This window comes from Pangasianodon hypophthalmus, chromosome 5 (genome assembly GCF_027358585.1).
Source record: "Pangasianodon hypophthalmus isolate fPanHyp1 chromosome 5, fPanHyp1.pri, whole genome shotgun sequence".
Classification (NCBI taxonomy): Eukaryota; Metazoa; Chordata; class Actinopteri; order Siluriformes; family Pangasiidae; genus Pangasianodon; species Pangasianodon hypophthalmus.
In genome coordinates this window covers 19,834,619-19,854,112 of record NC_069714.1, presented here as the reverse complement: position 1 = coordinate 19,854,112, position 19,494 = coordinate 19,834,619, and the positions used below count along the sequence as shown (strand labels likewise).

At 39.2% G+C, this 19,494-nt stretch overlaps 1 protein-coding gene across 5 annotated transcripts in view; it reads left to right on the top strand.

Moving 5' to 3' along the window:
• The window catches only part of grb14 (growth factor receptor-bound protein 14), a 51,659-nt gene that overhangs the window by 8,325 nt on the left and 23,840 nt on the right, over positions 1 to 19,494 (top strand). For 2 of the 5 annotated variants that reach the window (XM_053234458.1, XM_026912817.3), the window contains 2 exons: positions 615 to 723; positions 18,963 to 19,043. In XM_053234458.1, coding sequence (XP_053090433.1) covers positions 615 to 723; positions 18,963 to 19,043 — 190 coding nt within the window. Of the gene's footprint in view, positions 1 to 614; positions 724 to 18,927; positions 19,044 to 19,494 lie in introns of all 5 variants that reach the window. The other 3 variants (XM_053234459.1, XM_026912818.3, XM_034304410.2) reach the window with 2 other exon arrangements.

Sequence of the window (19,494 nt, the reverse complement as noted above, 5' to 3'; positions counted from 1 at the left end):
GCTGCTTAAGAAATGGCTGTGTGTTCAGTAGCACACTATTGCAGACCAGGGCTGAGTTCTCCCCCTTTAGTGCACTTCTGTTGCCCTCGTTCTCTTTCTTCATTCTCTCTCTATTTCTTTCTCCTTTGCTCCCTGGGATATTTGCGTTGTGTTATGAAATTTCTGTATTTTAGCCTGCATATACACTTTTACTGTTTGATTTGTTTGATTTGGACCACTGTGTTCATTTCATTCATCAATGCCATTAAAAATTTGCTTGAGGTTTATCGACAACATGCGGCCCGTTATTAAGGATGAGCTCACCACTCCAGCCTGCTGCTCTCCAGGCTGCATGAGAAATTAGATGTCTCAGGTAGACACGGTGATGTCATCCCTGGCTTAAGAGAGTGTGTCTCCAGGGAGACGGGGTTTCACTCGGCTGGCCCACCATCAAAATGACCTCACCTCTGCCTCCTGCCCTGCAGCATAGCCTCTCCTAATAGCAGCTCTGTGACTGCATTAAAAAAACAAAACTGACCCAAGATGATTTCTTTTTAATACTTCATATGCTATGATGGCCTACCATGTAATAATGCTTGGAAAATGAGTTTCACTTGGTCTGTCTCTCTTTCTAGGAAATGTCGACAGGGAGAGGAGATGCAGATGAATATGGTCCAAAACCCTTTCCCAGACCTGTTTCCCTCTGAGTGTTTGTTACCCTGGACCAAAAACAGCGCAACTCAGGTAAAAAGCTTCCCTAGTCCTGAACTCACTCTTAGCACCTGTACTCCTAGACTACACATTTCATAGTTGGATTCGAAAAATAATGATTTAATGTCTAAAATGTTAAGGCTAAAATGATCAGTCTGACTTTAATAAAACAAGCAGTACTTTATTTATTTTAAATCAGCCAGTTTCCCAGGATTACTTAAGTTTGCCCAGTGGCTTAGGTTTCATTTCAACTTTGAGGGTGGACACACTGCTTATAGCACCTAACCCATCATATGATTAAAGTTGTTAACTAAACATTGTGTATGTGTAGTGGCAGTTCCAGCATACTTCACAAACCTTCCAATTAAACAAGGAATGGACATTTCAGCTGTTCTACATCAGCTGTGTATATATAGGTACATATCCAGTATAGTGCTTATCTAGGCTATACCCATGGTTCTCAAACTGGGGTCTGGGGCCTCCTAAGGGCCAGTGAAACATAGCAATAGCATTTTGTTTTACAGTGGTGGAAATCAGCTTGAATTGAGATCAACTTTAATAAAATAAAACTTTTAATAAAATTGTCTTTTGTGGGTGGAAAGTCCAGAAATTATAAAATCTCTATGGCTACATGGCCAAAATACACTATATGGCCAAAAGTATGTGGACAGCTCACCATCACAGCCATATGTGGGCCTTCCCCAAACTGTTGCCACAAAGTTTGAATCACAGTTTAGAATGTGTTTGGATGCTGTACCATTACAATTTCCCTTCATTGGAACTAAAGGGCCCAAACCTGTTCCAGCATGACGGTGCTCCTCTGCACCAGGCAAGATCCATAAAGACATGGTTTGCCAAGGTTGGTGCGGAAGAACTCGAGTGGCCTGCACAGAGCCCTGACCTCAATCCCACTAAACACCTTTGCGATGAACTGAAAGGCCAAAATCACTCCACAATCTAGTGGAAAGCGTTCCAAGAAAAATGGAGGTTATTATAACAGCAAAGAGGGGACTAAGTCTGGAATGGGATGTTCAACAAGCACATATGAGTGCGGTGGTCAGGTGTCCACAAACTTTTGGCAATATAGTGCATCACTGTACACATTTAAATGATGTGCCTAAGATTAGAATAGTTGGATTATGTTTGTAAAATAAGTATTCAATGAGGGGATCTGAAGATTTTCTTACAGTTAAAAGGATCCCTGGGTGCAAAAAGTTTGAGAACTCCTGGACTATGTCATATAACCTATGACTCCAATAGACTATTCACAATTATAACTTGGCAGTTTGGCACTGTTGGTAACTGTTATACTGTAACTCATTATATAAAACAGACCACCAGCTTTAGTGATAAAATTGATGTGTTTTTGCATCCCCACCACTGTTTTAGATTCTTGTAGTCATTTAATACAGTATTAGATATTTAGCCAACAATTGAGAAATGCAGGTGTCAGAATTGTAAAGGGAAAAAAAGAGTATTCTTTGAAGTTGGTGAAAAAGGTGAAAAGCTCCTCAGATTCATTGGAGTCATACTGAACCCACAGCATCTAACAGTTTTACAGTACATACATCTTAAGCAGTTATTAACATGATATGCCAAACTTTTGGCATCCTTTTGACTGATGATTCTTTTTTCCCCTCATCTCATACTATGATTTGTACAACTTCCTGGTGAAAGTGAGGAACTTTCTTTGTGACTAGGATTTGTGACTAGGACTGGGACATTGGCTGTAATGGCTTGTCAGCCTTACAGCATGGGAGAGAGGAATGTTAGGTGTTTGGATTCATATCACACCAGATCAAAACACACTTTTCCAGAAGACACTGTAAAGAGTATAAAGAGAATAACTGCTCCATATGGAAGCCAGATAGGCTACAAACAATTTATTCCATTTTGAACAGATCACGGACAGCAAAGAAGACACCTAAGTAATTCTCTGATTTTTCACTATGGTTATGGGCATTATAGGCTAGCACAAGATGATAACTGACTTTGGTCCTGTCACAAATGGTGACCTATATCCTATGGCCCTTCTCCAAGTCCACACTTTCGTGATGTAGACAAAGTGACAATGTCTTGTGTGTAAAACCTCAAGGTGCATTAATTTAAAAAAACTGGGCACAGCATTTGTTTACTCATATATACAGTACACAGTTCCACTAGCATTATAACAGTTTCAGTCACTCTCATGAATAAATATTAAATGAAAAATAATAAATAATGGCTATTAATCATAAGCACTGACTGTATGAAGTCAGTGGCTAGCTATGCTAAGAAAGACCATAGGTTGTATCATTAGTATTTCCTTTTTAAACCAAACCATGCCAGTATTTTGCAGTAACTTCTGACTGACAGTGTGTTATATTCTCACATGTACTTACTTTCCAGAAGCTGCACGTTCTGCCACAGTAGAGGTGGCTGACGGTCAATTTCACACGTGTTACAATGCACAAGAATAAAAAAGTCAAGATGAAAGCTAGTTGCATATATATTTAAATTGTAAAACTTTCAAAATACGATTGTTCAAAATTAGATTTTTGCCAGATTTTACAGCCAACAGCTATCAAAAGCGTATTTAAAAGTGAAACCATTATTTGCTTAGGATTTGTAAGTGAAGGGGACAGTTCACTCCCCTACAATCGCTGGGTGAGTTTGAGAAGGTCAAAAATTGTGATTATAGTACAATTAAAATGTGCAGCCTTAGAGAGTATTATGAAAGAAATTGTGCACCAGAAAAGCTAAAGAGGCAGAGTGGCAAAATTGTTAATTATCGTGCTATGCTGAATTAAGATACCTCCTCTCCCCTCTGCAACACACACACACACACACACATTCTCCACAAGCAGCCATGGAGGCTCTCAGTGAAAAGTAAACACGGTCAGTATGTCAGCTTATCTCTCCACTATTTACACTTTTTTTAATGCCATGGCAACCATTTTTCATTGTATTAAATTTTGTTTGCCATGTTATGCAAGCTGACGAGAGCTCTCATGCTTTCACATACAGTGTGCTGATGAACAAGACCTACACCCTATCTCTATATTTACACTGCCTCTGTGAAAGTGAAAAAATAAAGATTACCAATCTTTTATTCTTCCTGATAGTCTAGAAGTTTGCCTGTAGTCTTTGTAAATCTTTGTCACTTAGCTGGAGGGTGGTGAAAATGCCGACCTAGGCTTGCATGTGTGTGCATGAGTGCCAGAAAGAAAAGAAAAAAACAAGAAAAGGCGGTATTAGTTTAGCATTGTTATTATGGCTATGCAATAAAACACCTTTTAGTCATCATCACAATTTTCATTAAATTCAACAAATCTCACCTGTGCTATTGGTGTGTCATGAGTTCCCTATTCATAGGTTTTAATTGTCTGATCAGTCTCTGATAATGCTCTGAGAATTCTGTGGTCTCTGATTCCCAAACAAAGGCAATTTGATTAAACTACACAAAAAAAATGAAAGCTGTATAGATAAGGTAGAAGGGTTGTTATTGATAATATTGATACCAAGTATTGTGTAACAATGCACTATACCAATAGTATTGCAAAAGAAAATGATAAAAATAAATAAAATGAAAATAAATAAAATGAAATAATTAAGCAGCCAGAAACAGCAGCAGACATGGCCCAGCTGAAATTAATGATCCTGGTGCTGAGACCATGTAATACGAAGGCAAGCGTTTTTCAACAGAGCTGTTCTTATATCTCCATGGCCAGTCATCCTTCTGACCCCTTATCAGATGAGCACAGGAATATGTCTATAACTGCATCTGGGAGGTTCTTCCCTGATAATGACTTACCAGTTATGTTGCCATGTTCAACTCCTCCAGTCTTGGCAGCATCTGGGCAGGGGTTAGTTCTGTCCATGCAAATTCACATGCAGCTAAAGCAAACTGTGAAAGCCATTCTGAAGATGGCTGTGGCACAACATCAGATACACTCTTCCCTATGGCACTTGTGATGGCAGGGTTTGCAATGCCACACTGACTAGTATTGGAGCAGTTCCACCAATCTATAGATGTTGATCACTCCGTAAGGGCCAATACCTCACTTCTGCTGGTGGGGAACCTGGGCCAGAACAGGGGCCTGCTGTCAAAGCCTAGTCAGGTTTATACAGGAGAGGGTGCAGGTTTCAGAATGATGAAGGCAGCATGGCCAAATGGTGCTTTTAGGGCAGCACACCCTGGACCTGTCTTCTAATGTCTATAGGGTGCCTGCCTATAGGGTGCACACTCTCAGACTTTTGATAAGTTTTTGATAGTCTCTCATCTACTCTGCAGAGAGGGCCCCAAACAGAGCCCCCCACTGACCTCAACACTTATACACATTTCCTCCTCTTCCACTGATTCCACTCTATGCAGGATTCAGCAACTAGTCCTGAGTGCTATCTGTGGCCCCACAATCAGATCTGCTGTCCCAGATGGATGGTGAGATTTGGCACCCTCATTCTGTGTCTGTGGGTCTGGCCCCTTGGACTAAATCACCCAGTGATGACTATAATCTAAAAGTTTAGGAAACACTTCTGAATTCAAGAGCCCCTACCACATACCATGTATACCCTTAAGTAGAAACTGTTCTGTGAAAGGTGTTCAACTTATTGTCCAGTGGTCCCTGTGCACTGTCAGAGTCCTAGCATTTTAACCTATAAAGATTGCTAAACATTGGCAATGTACCATGCAGTCATCTCAGCATACCACAGCACTGTAGACAACGTCTTTCTAGGGCTTGAAAGGAACAAGGTACCTCCTTAAGCCATGGTACCCTAGGAGCCCTGCGAGGGACCTCCACTTGGTGCCGAAGTCCTTTATAGATCCTCCTTATGAGCTTTCTATGTAAAGGCACCTCTGGGTGGTGGATGTCATCACCTTGGCATATAGACAGCCAAGTGTGACATGCCACTCTGCAAGGAGTGTCTCCTCATCATGGGCTTTATTTAGAGGTGTCCCACTTAAGGAAGTCTGTGCTGCTGCTACCTGGGTGTCACCATGCACTTTTCTCTAGCTTTTACAAGGTTAACTTTGCCTCTCCCACTGGTGTGAGTGTGGTGGTCATCTCTGAGCAATCTTTTTAAGGCTGCCATGAGTTAATTCCTTTTCCACATGACATTCACGGCAGATGTTATCCAGGTGTTACAGTTAGAAGAGGTGAAATATAATACTAGTTACATATGTAACTGTGGTTCTGTAACCCCCATATAACTGCCAGGATGTCTTGTCTTTTGGAATGAGAAGGTTCTAGGGAATGATCGCTGTCTGATAGACTTATTTTGGGTGAATACCTCATCAAATATCTCTACATAACCTTGTTGGAAAATCTTGGTATCTTAGTACAAGAAGTTATTCAGGTGGTTCACACCACTCCTGGCTTATATCCTGGGTTAATAGAATTACAGTTACATAAGTAACTACTGTTTATATAAAGTAGTTGTAAAATGGCTAATACACTATACTGGACTCTTCACTTCTTGCAGTTTTTCATAACGTTTATGTAACAAAGATTGCACTTGCAATACTCATGTATCATTGTATCATTTTTTTTTTTTGTTTTAAATTTATCATTTGATCCTTCATCCACAAATAGACTGAATATGGAATTTATATACTTTGTGTGTATTTAGCCCCAATGATAAATATTTCCATTATGGCACATATGTTAAATGTGTTGTGGCTTCATGTATCCAGGCAAGAGGTGAACTGAGTTAATAAATGGCTAAGTGGGTGTCTGAATTAGTGGATTAAAGAAAGACAGGTGAAATGGAAAGTTCCTTGAATGCTATTTTGAGTGATCTGTTGAGTGAAACAGTTTGAGAGACTGACCCAGGCTCTTGCTCATGCAGACATGATGACCATGTGGCTGTATAATTACCATCAGTTGTGTGTAGGGGTGTGTGATGTAGAGAAAGGCCAGATCAGCAGGCATTGTACAGTGTGTGTGTGTGTGTGTGTGTGTGTGTGTGTAAGAGATAGTAAGGCCGGCTTGGCAGGCTGTGGTTGTCTCTCTCTCTCTCTCTCTCTCTCTCTGTGTGTGTGTATGTGTGTGTATGTGTGTGTTTGTCAGAAAGGCCAGCTCGGACTTGTGCTAAAGGCTGAAATTGGAGCAGCACGCAGTAGAGTGGTGGAGCTTGTGGGGCAGTATCAGAGCTGACTGTGCCCAGTCTCTTAATGAATCTCTTTCAAGAGTCTCTTTTTTACTCTCCAAAACTCTCTCTACCTCCATAGTTAGTAATTACACGATTTAATACAAGCATATGCATAGGCTTAACACTGCGAAATCAGTTCACAACAAAGATTCAGCTATAAATGGACTGACATATATAGTATGTTACAATCATACTGTGTAAATACTTTCTAAACCCATATCTAAGACCCAAAACATTACGCTCTTCCTCCAGATTACAACTGTTAGCTTTAAGTAACTGTTGTATCCTTCGCTGTGTCCTTAATGCCTCAAACTCCCAAAACTCTGTAGGTGGGTCCAGACATAACATATCTAACTCTCATAACCACATACTGTTTCACTGTGGTTACTGAATAATTCATGGCAGTTACTGAGTAATATGTTTTAAGGTGCATAACTGAATAATAAGTCAGGAGTTTAGGGTATTGAAGATGTTTTGTATACCCTTGCTGCAGGCTTACTCATGCACAGAGTAATCACATATTCATCATCATATTCAGGAAAGAACATAATACATTTGAATAGTGAACTTCATGCACATCAGTAACAGATGTGAATTTATATCAATTTAACTAGGTAGTACACATTGTTTTAATGTGCACCTGAAAGTTTCATAGTCTAAAAAAATACCACACATCACATAACTGAGGCTTTACATACTTTCGTCATGTAGCGGAGACAGATGCAAGTGCAAAGCATGTTCCAATCCAACATCATGAGATAAAAAACAGTATCTAAATACACACGGTCAGGCAATCAGCAATCAGAATTAACAAGGCAAACCAGAATCCAGGATCCAGTGGCAGAGTTTGAATACCAGAATATCAGTAAACGAGGCTTGGCACATCAGGAACAAAGACCATTGACCAATACTTCACACTGAGGATATGTTTGGTGTGTGCTTATATAGTGGTAAGTGGTGAGTCCAGGTGTGTGTAATCAGAAATCAGGTGACAGTGAACGTGACAGTGTATGTGCTAGGAGCTGGTGTCCAAGGCGGCCATGTTTGTAATGTATGACGGGAAATGGTGTTTGAGGCAGACATGTTTGTAGGTAGTGGAGCTGCCTGGGAGTTGGAGTCCCTTGTATACCAGACAACTTTGCCTGGTAGTGTTATTTAACTAAAAATATTAAGTGGAAAAATATTGTTATGTTATTGTAACAAAGTCACTACTAGTGAATGCTTAACTTAGATTCTTTGATCAGTGGTCACAAACTTTATTTGCTACCTCCAAATGAATACAAAGACATAAAAAAGAAAAAGAAAATAGCCTAAAGGGGTCACTCTGTATTTTAGTATAGCAATATGTTACCCAGTTATGCTATGATTGCTGATATACTCAAACATTACCCAGTGTACAAAATTGGTCAGATTATTGTTACAAGAAAGGACAGTCTAAATGGTCAGTCACGAAGCCTAAATATTACACGAAACATTTTATGCTTTATAATTTTAATGTTAAGTATGGGTTGTAACATAGCTAGCTTGATATCATTTTTCTGTGTCCTGTCTAAACATCTAACAACAGAACTGTTCTTATTAACTGTCAATGCATTGCATAGCTGCTGAACATCATGGATCAGTTCTGTGGATTAAAGACACTTCTCTGTTTGGTTTTAGTGGCACGTTTAGAAACATTTGGTCAGGTTTTTGCCTGTATACAAGTTTTTCGACAGGTTAAATTTTCAAAAAGTGGTAGGCACAAAATCTGGCATTGTTTGCTCATATTGTAAAATACTTTTATGTGTTCAGCAAATCAGACTAGGTATTCTTTTGCTTCATCTTTAAATAACTCCAAATATCTTTTAAGCAGTTTTTACATCTGTTTTATGAGGCAAATTGTCTACTAAACATATAAGGCCAAACAATATAAAGCTCACAATTGACCCCAATTTGACATCTCTGCATTAGCAAAAAACTATTGCACCTCTCTAGTGCTCTGCTATTGTTTAGGACTTGTGGGAGGATTCAGTCAGGCTTTCAGCTTTTGTTTTTCAGTGGTTGGAAGGAGTGGAGCTGTGAAGTCACAGCTATAGAAGCAGGTTGGTACCTCTGTGACCTTGTGCTTCTTGCTGGCCTGTGTGAAGGGTGTCTTATGGGCCTGACAGGCTTTTCATGGAGCTGCTGCCATGGCCAGAACAAAAGGAGCATGTCAGGGAGCCCAGCTGTTTGTCTGTCCCTACCTTGTCGATATGAGGTTTTGTATACTCTCGCTGCGCACAGCCTTGACATCATCACCTCCCCCTTCTTACTGCTGAATAGAGCAAGCAAGCATTGCATCACTCAGTATTTTCTACTCTCGGTAGAAAAAAGGTGTTATAGCACAGACAGCTGGGAAAATAGGTGCACACTTTGCTTGGCCATGTTAACTCACTTAACTTAAATATTTAAATATTTTGGTTGAACAACTGTGGGTTCTGTTGGTCTACTCATTTAACAACAGCAGAAAAGGATGTCTGTTTTTCTGAACAGTGTTATGATTATCAACAAGAGGGCACTGTTCTCCAGATATTAAATAATACAGAACATTAATACAAAGAACATCAGGCCTTTCATCTTGCATCTACATAGACACAAGAAGGTCATCACAGCGTCAAAGAAATGTCTGCTGTTTCATAACAATACTACTCATTTCTGTACTCTACAAAGAAGGAACCTACTGTGGCTGGCTGTCTTGCCATGTTTGTCTTTTAGTAATAAGAGTAAAATGAGTACAAGGTGGACTTTGAGTGATGAGTGAGTTGTTAGCAGGTTTGTTATAGTGGAGCCATGACATGTGGAAAGGCCCTGGCTGCTGACATGCCATTGTTTTAGCTGTGGTTTTAAGGAGCTATTTCAGTCGTGAGAAATCGCTTCTCCCAGGCCCCACATTTGCAGTGTCATGATAGATTTTCATGACAAAGGCAGCGTGGCAGACCTGCTGTCTCAAATCTCTATTGAATGCAAGAGCCACAGCCCTTGTATTATTCAAATAAGCGGTGCCGCTGCCATCAGACTCCTGCCTTGATCCGCTTTCACACTTCAATAAATCCACGCGCAACAAAAGGGCTTCATCTCCCATATTAGAGAAGTATTATTTACAATTTGCTCTCTTCACACACACACATACACACACACATACGCACACACACGCACGCACACAAATGCAAGCCTAAATGCTCCATGATGTCTTATTATGATGTCTTATCCGAAAATGTGAATTTTGAAGCTTGTGCAAAACTTACACAATTTTAAAGATAATTCATCATTGAATTTGAGAGAAGCTTCCTCTGTTAGACCTTTTCGTTTTTTGAGCAGCTGTGGTTTTCGTGTTTGCATTTGTCTCAAATAAGTATCTTATCTCAGCCCTATACTGCTGCATTTACTTATGTAATCATCCCTATACGTATGGTCTCATAGTAATTATGTAAGTTTTGACCATGACCACTAGTGTATTTATGGAGCAAATTACAGCTCTAAACACATCTTGACATCATGCTTTATAGTTCAAGGACTGCTGCAGGTTATCCTTCTCCCTCGGCACAGACTAAGAACATGCTGCAATATTTCAAGGCAAGAGAGAAGGTATTATTAGCCTAAACACTCATACTCTTTGCCTGCACCATGGTTTGTCCTTTCTTTATTTGCTGAGCATGCTAAATTTGTTCCCCCAAGAGCAGATTTGGCTTTGTGAATCCACTTCCCTTGAGCTTGTCTTTGTGTCTGCAAGCAGCAGCTCTGATTCCACAAACACTGTGAAGGGTTACATGGAAATGACCCATATACCGCACCCCTTTATATCATGTGAAGAGTGTGTAAATGTAAATGTAAATGTAAATTAAACCTTTTACTTGTCTAGGTCAGTTATGGCATTCATTTATGGCAATTACACCACAGAACTCTGACATACATAACAAGTTTTTATATGATGCTCTAGAGATGTCTCAGGACCATTACGCTCAACTTTGTCAAGCTTTATTGTGTATGTGCTATTATGTCTAGGTCCAAAATAACCATTCAGCGATGCTAAAAATGTCAGTATGTCAGCTGCACACGTCCTACATATCCTACAGTGTGTAATAACTTACCCATTCACTCAGACTGTAATAATCAAAGTGTTTGTACTTAAATGTTACTAATGTTAGTACCTTGCTATGTGTGTGTTTGTGCCAGTGTGAGATGGTTGATGGACTTGTGAAATTAAATCCTGCTGCTCTTTGGATTGTGACCTCAGTCCCAACCGTCCCCACAGGGACCCAAAAACCCCTGCTCCACACTGCAGCTTGCACTACTTTCCTAACATGGCCTCATGGCATGGAAAATCATCAAGCCTGTTTATTTCTTTTTCTGTTTACTTCCTTGCCACAATCATTTAGATTTCAATTTGGCTACATTTCAATTTAGTTTCTTCTTGGTTAGTTTGATTTCTCTTTGACATCTTTTATGCTTCCCAGAATACTGCAAGACAGTGCACATACCATACAGACAGTCATGCATTTTGTATATATGTTGTTAATTAAGTTTAGGTGTACTTTTGTGGTCAAGACTGCTGGCTTGAAAAAATGATAAGGGCCTATCTTGCTGACTTGAAAATTTGATTCATGATAAATAATCCTGTACAGCTCTGAACAAACAACTTTCTGATGAGACACAACCAAGCAAGCAGCTCACGGAGATCTGATCCAACTGTTCAGTTCTGTATTTTTCATTATGTAAGATAAATGATAGATATATATTTTTTCAGTATATTTCACTTAGTAATTATGATAATAAGCAGTTGGCTGATCTGCCATATTCCAGTGACCAAGAGAGCAGACACCATTAATCAGACAACTACCAAGATACACACAGATTAATCTAGTAGTCATAAATTATCCTATGAGTAAAGTGTCTTATACAGCCCAAGCTGGAGAGATTTGGCATGCTTTCCACTTTGCCTGATGATGTTTTAAGTTTAGTTGGAGATCACAATATGATAATTCCTTGCCACTTGCAAGTGCCATTGTAAAAGTAAAATAAAAAGCTCTGGGTTGTGTATGGCAGCATGAAAATGACCGACATGATGGTAGTACCAGCTTGCATACTTTACATCCAAGATGCATTGCACTAAGCATGGTTTATTTTTATATCATAACTTTTTTTAACACTTATGTTCTCATGGGGGTCCTTTGTTTTATCACTAATATGCAACTACTGTATCAGCATAACACTTAATGAGCATTTTGTTAATCTACTTAAAAAAAAAGCAGAAAAACAAACAACAACAACAAAAACATTTGTCTTGTATGTACTTGCTGTACTGACCTCCCTCTAACAAGGTTTTAGATTGCTGATATTCTTAGTTCCAGACTTAGTGAACTAGCATGTGGATGTGTTTGATAGGCTACAAAGCACTTCTGTAAGTCGCCCTGGATAAGGACATCTGCTACATGATTTAAATGTAAATGTAATGACTATCTAAATTGATGGGAAATGATTATAGTTCATTGTCTTCAGAAATCTGATAAACTGATAATTACACATGTTTGGAAATGAAGAGTCTTCAGCTATAAAAGATGATTAAACACAGCATTTTTTATACTGCAAATTTGTGTTAGTGTGCTATTTGGACATGCATTAAGGCAGATCATTTGTCAATTAGGATTTGTTTTATTGCATTTTTAAACAGTTTTCTCTCTGGGGCTAAATCGATCCTGAATGTGAAGAGTGTTCCTGGATAATATTACCTTTATTTTCAGGATAGATTTCTTTTATAGTGAAGAAACAAAAGGAATATACTTTATATTGGATCAAATGTAGCCCATAACATATAAACCATAATAATCTGAGTACTGTTTTATTGTCATTTATAGATTTCTTCATTGTTCTGAAATATGTACCTATACTTTGGGACCAAAAGAAAAATTAATGCTGCAGTCATTTCTGTCTACTCAATTTAAATTACGTCAAAAGAAAGAAAAAAAACCCTCTTAACTTCACTAAGAAAAGTAGCCAATAATTGCTAGCAAAGCTTATTAAGTATTCAATCATTAAATTGCAATTTCATCATTAAGTTGAAAGCTTAAAGTGTATTAAAGGGTTATAAGTTATACAGTAAGTGCATTAAGGGTAATAAACTTAAGGTCTCAGATTATTATAAAAGGCTATTGAGAAAATAACATTTGTTAGATTCACCCTGGCTGTGATGTATTATGAATAAGTTGTTGGAGTTTATTTCTGCTGGCTAAGACATTATAACAGGGCGCAGAGAGAGAGAGAGAGAGCGAGAGAGAGAGAGAGAGAGAGAGAGAGAGAAGGGGGGGTTACAGAGAGAGTGAGAGGCTGATCTGGATTCTTAGCAGTCACAGACGCAGCAGTCACAGACCTTCTGGTGTTGCATTTAAGCACATGGCTAAGACTGTGTGTGTGTGTGTGTGTGTGTGTGTGTGACTCATGCACAGGCCAGAATTTACATTTTCAGTCAACACTGAAATGACCATCACCCAACTAACCCAAATTAAAGAGCAACATATTGTACATTGTAGACTTGTATTTTCTGTTCTCCTGTGTGTATAACATTTGTGTCGTTTTATGTACCATTACGTAACCATTTCATGTAAACATTTTCCAACCTCTATATCTAAGACTGAAATGTGAAAATGACCTTTGTCTGATGGGCTCACACATCGTATGATCGTGAGAAATCTTTCCCTCATCAGAAATCGTATATTTCCATCTCCACAGGCTTTACACCAAGTTGAACAATTATCCTATTCTATGTTTTAGACAAAATTCAGTGGTTGATAGCTGTAATTCAAGGTAGATAATTGCACTCTTGAAGCCACATATAGAGTAGCTTACCTAATATAGCAAAGCTGTAGCTAGCTAGTGCATTACCAACATGTTCAGTGTCTACAGTTCAGATAAATATGCTTCCTAACTAATGTTCGTACTAAATACTCACAGGAGGTGTGTGTACTATCATGACAGTAACCCCAGCACTTATGACTTCACCTGCTTTTTTATAATTTTTTTTTCCTTGACTTTTTAAATCAGATATAGGTGGTCATATGTACAGTAAATGTACTCAGGGTAGTGATGAGCATGAGGAAATCCAAATGGACTTTTTTGCAGGTTACATTCTATATATGGCCTGGGTGTTTTGAAACATCAACATGCTATTTTATACTTTAAAAGTTTTATTAAAAATCTACAAAATTAGCCCTGTAAATAATAGTAATATAATCATGATGATTGAAACATTGAAGCTTTTCATTCATTTTCCTTCTGCTTCTCCTGTTGGGGGTCATGGTGGCAACAGGCTGAGAAGGTCAGAACAGACAGAGATATAATCCCTCCAGTGGGTCCAGGGTCTGCTCTGCGACCTTTGTGAGTGAGACATATCTGATACAGCTCTAATGGGAGTCAACTAGGGGTGCCTTTTTAAGGTGCCTTTTCAAGGTGCCTGAATGATCTCAGTTAGCTCCTCTTGATTTGTTGGAGCAGGTTCTTTACTCTGAGGCTCTCCCAGATTTCTGAGTTCATCACCCTATGCACTATTGTCACTAGGTTCACTTTTAAATAGAACTGTGTACTGGTCGGCGCTGTAGTCATTCTACTGTCTTGTGCTGTCTGCACATGTTTGCACTTGTGCACTTTATGTATAAATTATGTAGTCCCTTGTAGTTCTGTGTTTTTCTGTGTCGTCTTATGTAGCACCTTGGTCCTGGAGAAACGTTGTTTCGTTTCGCTATGTACTTGTATATGGCTGGAATGACAATAAAGTCCACTTGAACTTGAAGTTGAACTTGAACCCAGCTGCAGAGAGTAAGCCCAGCAGAAGAACCTAATTCCTGCCACCTGTATTTGTGACCATTTTCTTCTTCTTTTGACCATAGGTGAGGATAGGTATATATCTGAAAACTCAGATCCTGCTTCACCATCACTCCCACCCACTTGAAATACTCAAAAGAAACTCAGGTGCATGTTGCAGGTCCTCTTTGGATGGTGCCAAGAGAAAAACATCATATGCAAATAACAGGAATGTAGCCTTCCACACTTTACACCTCTTCAAACTTGGAAGTACCTTGATGGAGTATGACACTCACCTTAATGCTGAGAATGCAGACACAATTCTCACTGTGCTCATACAGAGACTGAACTGCACAAAGTAGTGTCCCTCCGTATTCTTGCAGTACCTCCCACAACAAATGTAGGCAAATCCAAAAACACATGTAGGCTGGGATAGCATACTCCCATGATCCCTCACAAAGCTGTGTAAGAGAAAAAAGCTGGTCAATTGTTCCTCCTGACTCCTAGCTTAAACTATTGGTTTGAGTATACTATAAAACATATCCTTATGCTTGTTCAGTAGATCAAGGTCTGAGATACCATCAGGCTAAAACCCTGTTAGGTGGAGGTTAGACTCAGATGTTTGGACAGCCTGAGGAAGTTCACTCTACAACCTGAGTGCCAGGACAGAAAAGAGTCTTGGTGCATGTCTTCCATGTACCTTGATGGATGGTTGAGCCAGTGCTAGAGGGTCAAAGGGATTGTGGTGCAGAGCGAGGTGTGATAAGTGCCTTCATGTAGTCAGGGGGTTGGTCTGTTTGTTGCTTTCTAGGTGAACATCAGTGTTTTAAATCTGATGTGGGCTGATACAGGAAGCCAGTGGAAGGAATGCAGCAGTGGGGTTATGCGGGAGAACTTGGGAGTGCATCTTGTAGATGCATTTGGATCAGTTGTAAGGGTCTCATGGTACACTGGGGCAGACCTACCAGGAGTGAGTTGCAGTACTCCAATCTTGAGATGACAAGAAACCACCATAGTAACTTCAGCCACAGGGATAGTTTCCAAAACACCAGAGATTTCAGATTTCAGACAAGCAGAGCTCCCTACCCACCTCCCCTGTAGGATCTCCAAAATAGGAGACATACTATCCTCAGTTGAGACGTTTGGGAGCAGAGCCCATACTATGTGAATGAAAGGCCAAATACATCTTGTCCCTACCTTTAACTCTCCAACTTAGGCTCTTTCCCTGCCAGTAAAGTCATCAATGAAGTGGTTCTGATTAACCCCAAGTAAAGATCAGCAGTTTCTGTAGGATTTGCTTGACATCTTATTGGTGTCATCTGACTGCTGAAGCCATGGTCCGCAAAGAGTTTACAAAGCATGTACGTGACATTACCAGAGCAGGACTCAAAAATCAATGAAAGGACACAAAGAAAACTTATTAGGGAGGCTGCCAAGAGACCCAAGGTAACATTAAAGGAGCCTCAGAAATATCTAGCAAAAACCTGCAGGCCTCTGTTAAACAGTTGAAGATGAAGAAAAATTTCACTTTCCAGCACGATAACAACCTAAAGCACAAATCCAAGTCAATAAAGGAATGGCTTCAGAAGAAGATCAAGGTTTTAGAATGGCCCAGTCAGAGCCCAGATCTAAATCCTATTGAAAACCTGTAGAAAGACTTAAAGAGGTCTGTTCACAGGAGATCCCCTTGCAATTTGATAGAGCTGGAGCATTTTTGCAATGAAGAGTGGAATAAAATCAAGATGTGCTAAGTTGGTAGATTCTTGTGTAAAAAGACTGCCTGCTTACAACCAAAAGGTGATTAGAAAAAAGTATTAGTTAAAGGGTGTCCACACTTATGAAACCTGGTTATTGTTGTTTTTTTTTTTGTAGTTTTTCTTTTTTTTTCCTGTTTGTTTTTCACTTATTTTGTTGGCTGTTGTATCACATTAAAGATTTAACAGGGGTCTGTAGACCTTTTATATTGACCATATGTTTCCAACAGGAATGTCTATGAATGCTAGAGCCACTCAAATCAGTATCTGTATGTGATCTCAACACAAATTCATTCCTCTTTTGTAACCACTGATCAAATTTATACTTTATTTTCATGACAGGAGCTGAAGAAAGCACTGCCTTAGTCTGGCCTCTACTGATGGAAAATATTTTAAGCAAAAATATTTTGCTTAAAACATATTTAGTAACTTAAAAAGCATGCTAATAAACTCTAATCTATAATTGCTTGGAAAATATAATAGAGCCATGGCTGTCCCCAGAGTTGCCCTATAGCTGTATGATAACAGCTGCATGGCTCAGGATATTGCATCTCCTTTTAGCTTACCATATAGAAATACAGCAAACAATATGTCATGAAGATTCAAGATATGTGTATATGCTGTGTATGTATGTACTGTATGTTCCGTATATATGCGTGTCTTTCTGTAAGCCAATGTGTAAAATGTGGCATGGTAATTAGATCTCGTCGCTGTCTTTCTTGGCCTATGTGCTGGTTGGTGTTTGTCTTTTGTGGCCGGTCAAGGCCAGTGTCTCTGAGGCTGCCTATGTTTTGGGAATGGCAGAGACTTTCTTATCAAAGGATTCTATTGATTTCACTGTATTTCTTGCTAGCTGTGATAAGTATTAGCGTCTGCCTGTCTGTGTTACCATCCCCGATAATTCATGTGAACTGTGAAATTATGTCCTCACAATGTTATACATAATGATATATTCATAGACATACAGTACATACAGAGAGACAGACAAACAGACAGGCAGAGAGACAGACAGGCAGAGAGATAGGTAGATAGATAGATAGATAGATAGATAGATAGATAGATAGTCAAACAGTGATCGTGCCCATTAGATATGTGATGGACGTTCAAGAAAATATATCATACTGTAAAAACCTAAAATGTCAGCAGATTGCTAAAGCAGATCAGGGGTACCAACACAGTCTCCCTGTCTCACACTCGAACAGATCCTCTTAGGAAAAGAAGAGTACTGAATTCTTAATTTAAAAATTCTTTAATCCCTTCTTACCCTTTCTGGTTCAGGCTAAGACACTCATCTAGACTGACTAAAAGCAATGTGTGCTGGAATGTGTGTGTTTGTGTGTGTGTGTGTGTGTGTGTGTGGGTGTGTAAGCGTTTGTATGCATGTATGCGTGTGTTTCTGATGCTGTATCTATGGACATTTGCTGAATTATAAAAGTTGTCCACTATAGTTGAGTTAGTTGAGTAGTGCCAGCTTTTTCAGGAGTTTCAATTTAGTCCAAAATTCATTTCACTGATCTTATTATATTTTGGGAAGTTTTGTCCACTGTACTCAGCATGTTATTAACAGCACATTTCTTTAAGAACAGTCATGTAAACAGGATGTTAGTGCATTCTTTAATATTTAGGTATTTAAATTGATTTTATATATCTCCCTCATAATTTTGACCATCTCTAGGGAACGTTTTTTTTTTTTTGTATAGATGGTAGAAATCTTGCTTTGTCATTTCAGAACTGCAGATTGTCACGTCCCTCTCATACATACTTCCTCTATCTAATTTTTTCTCTCACACCCACTTGTCCCTTACTGCTCCCTCTCTCCTCTTTTTTATCAGCTCAAGTATCCATTGTCCCTTGTGAGGCTCAGCTGATGTCCTCTGTGCTCTGGGGACAGATGTTGCCTTTGCCTTGCTTCATCAATTTATTTAGACACCTCTCCCTGTAGTCTCAGCTTTTTCACTGAAAAATAACTGAAGGTATTTTCTTGATTATGTACATAATGCAAATGTAACTGCAGACATTTATATATGTTCTCAGTATGATTTAAATACAATGTCGCCTTCTAATGGGAATTCCAATGCTGTTTAAATGTCTTTGTCCCAGGAGATGTGGTCTAATTATACTATTAGCTTTGTAATATGACCGAGAGCACTTAGTGCCCTGGAACAAAAGAAAAAGTATATTTCTGCCTTGTTTAGTTCGTCAGGGAGGAAAGTGAAGTATGGAAGTCACACCATCCTTGGGTGCCTTTCTGAGGGAATGTTTACATGTTGTCAGCAGATAATGTTACTGTAGGTCTTTTCCCTGACCTTCGCAGTTCAAGCTTAGCTCCTCAGTGCTTTATCAGGAGTTTTTATTAGAAGCGAAAGCTTTTTTTACGGGAAAAAACACGGCATGTTTCCAAGGCCACAGGAGGAGTCTGACTTTCAGTCTCATACAGACACTGTCCCTGGTACAACTCCAGACATCTGTACAGGCATTTTCAGCTATCTAGATCTTCAGAAATATTCAGCTGAGCAACTAAATTTACATTTTTCAAAAAAAGATAAAGAAATTGGATGGACGTTTTCTGCCCAGCAGCCCGCTGAAGAGAGCAGTATGAATTTCCAAGCCAGACGAGTCACGCTGCCTGCCATCACTCCGCTTTGCCTGCAGAAGCGGGTAGGAACACAAACACTTTCTTTTAAGCTCAAACAATCAACTAACATCTGTTTTTTCTTCTTTGGACAAAAGTGTAGCAAACCAAAACACTATCTAACATTTGTTTGATTGCTTACATGTGCCTGTTTCATCAGGTTTTCTCTAATGTTAGACATGGTTTAGACTTTGGTTTTCCTGTGTTGTGGCGTGTTTGGAAGGCTGGTCTTGTGGTGGAAACTGTAGACATTTATTCCCTCCACAGAGTTTCCCAAGCTGGAGAGCCTGATTATGCAGGAGTTTTGGGAACACAAACATTTCATTCAGTTCCTCTTGCTCCTTTGATTAATCTGTATTTCTCATATAATTGAAAATGTACTGATTTGTACTGATATTACAGTGTATATGAGATGTGCTTTTTAGTATCATGAGGTTCTGTAGGCTTATTACAGTTCATTGATTACGAGTTATGCAT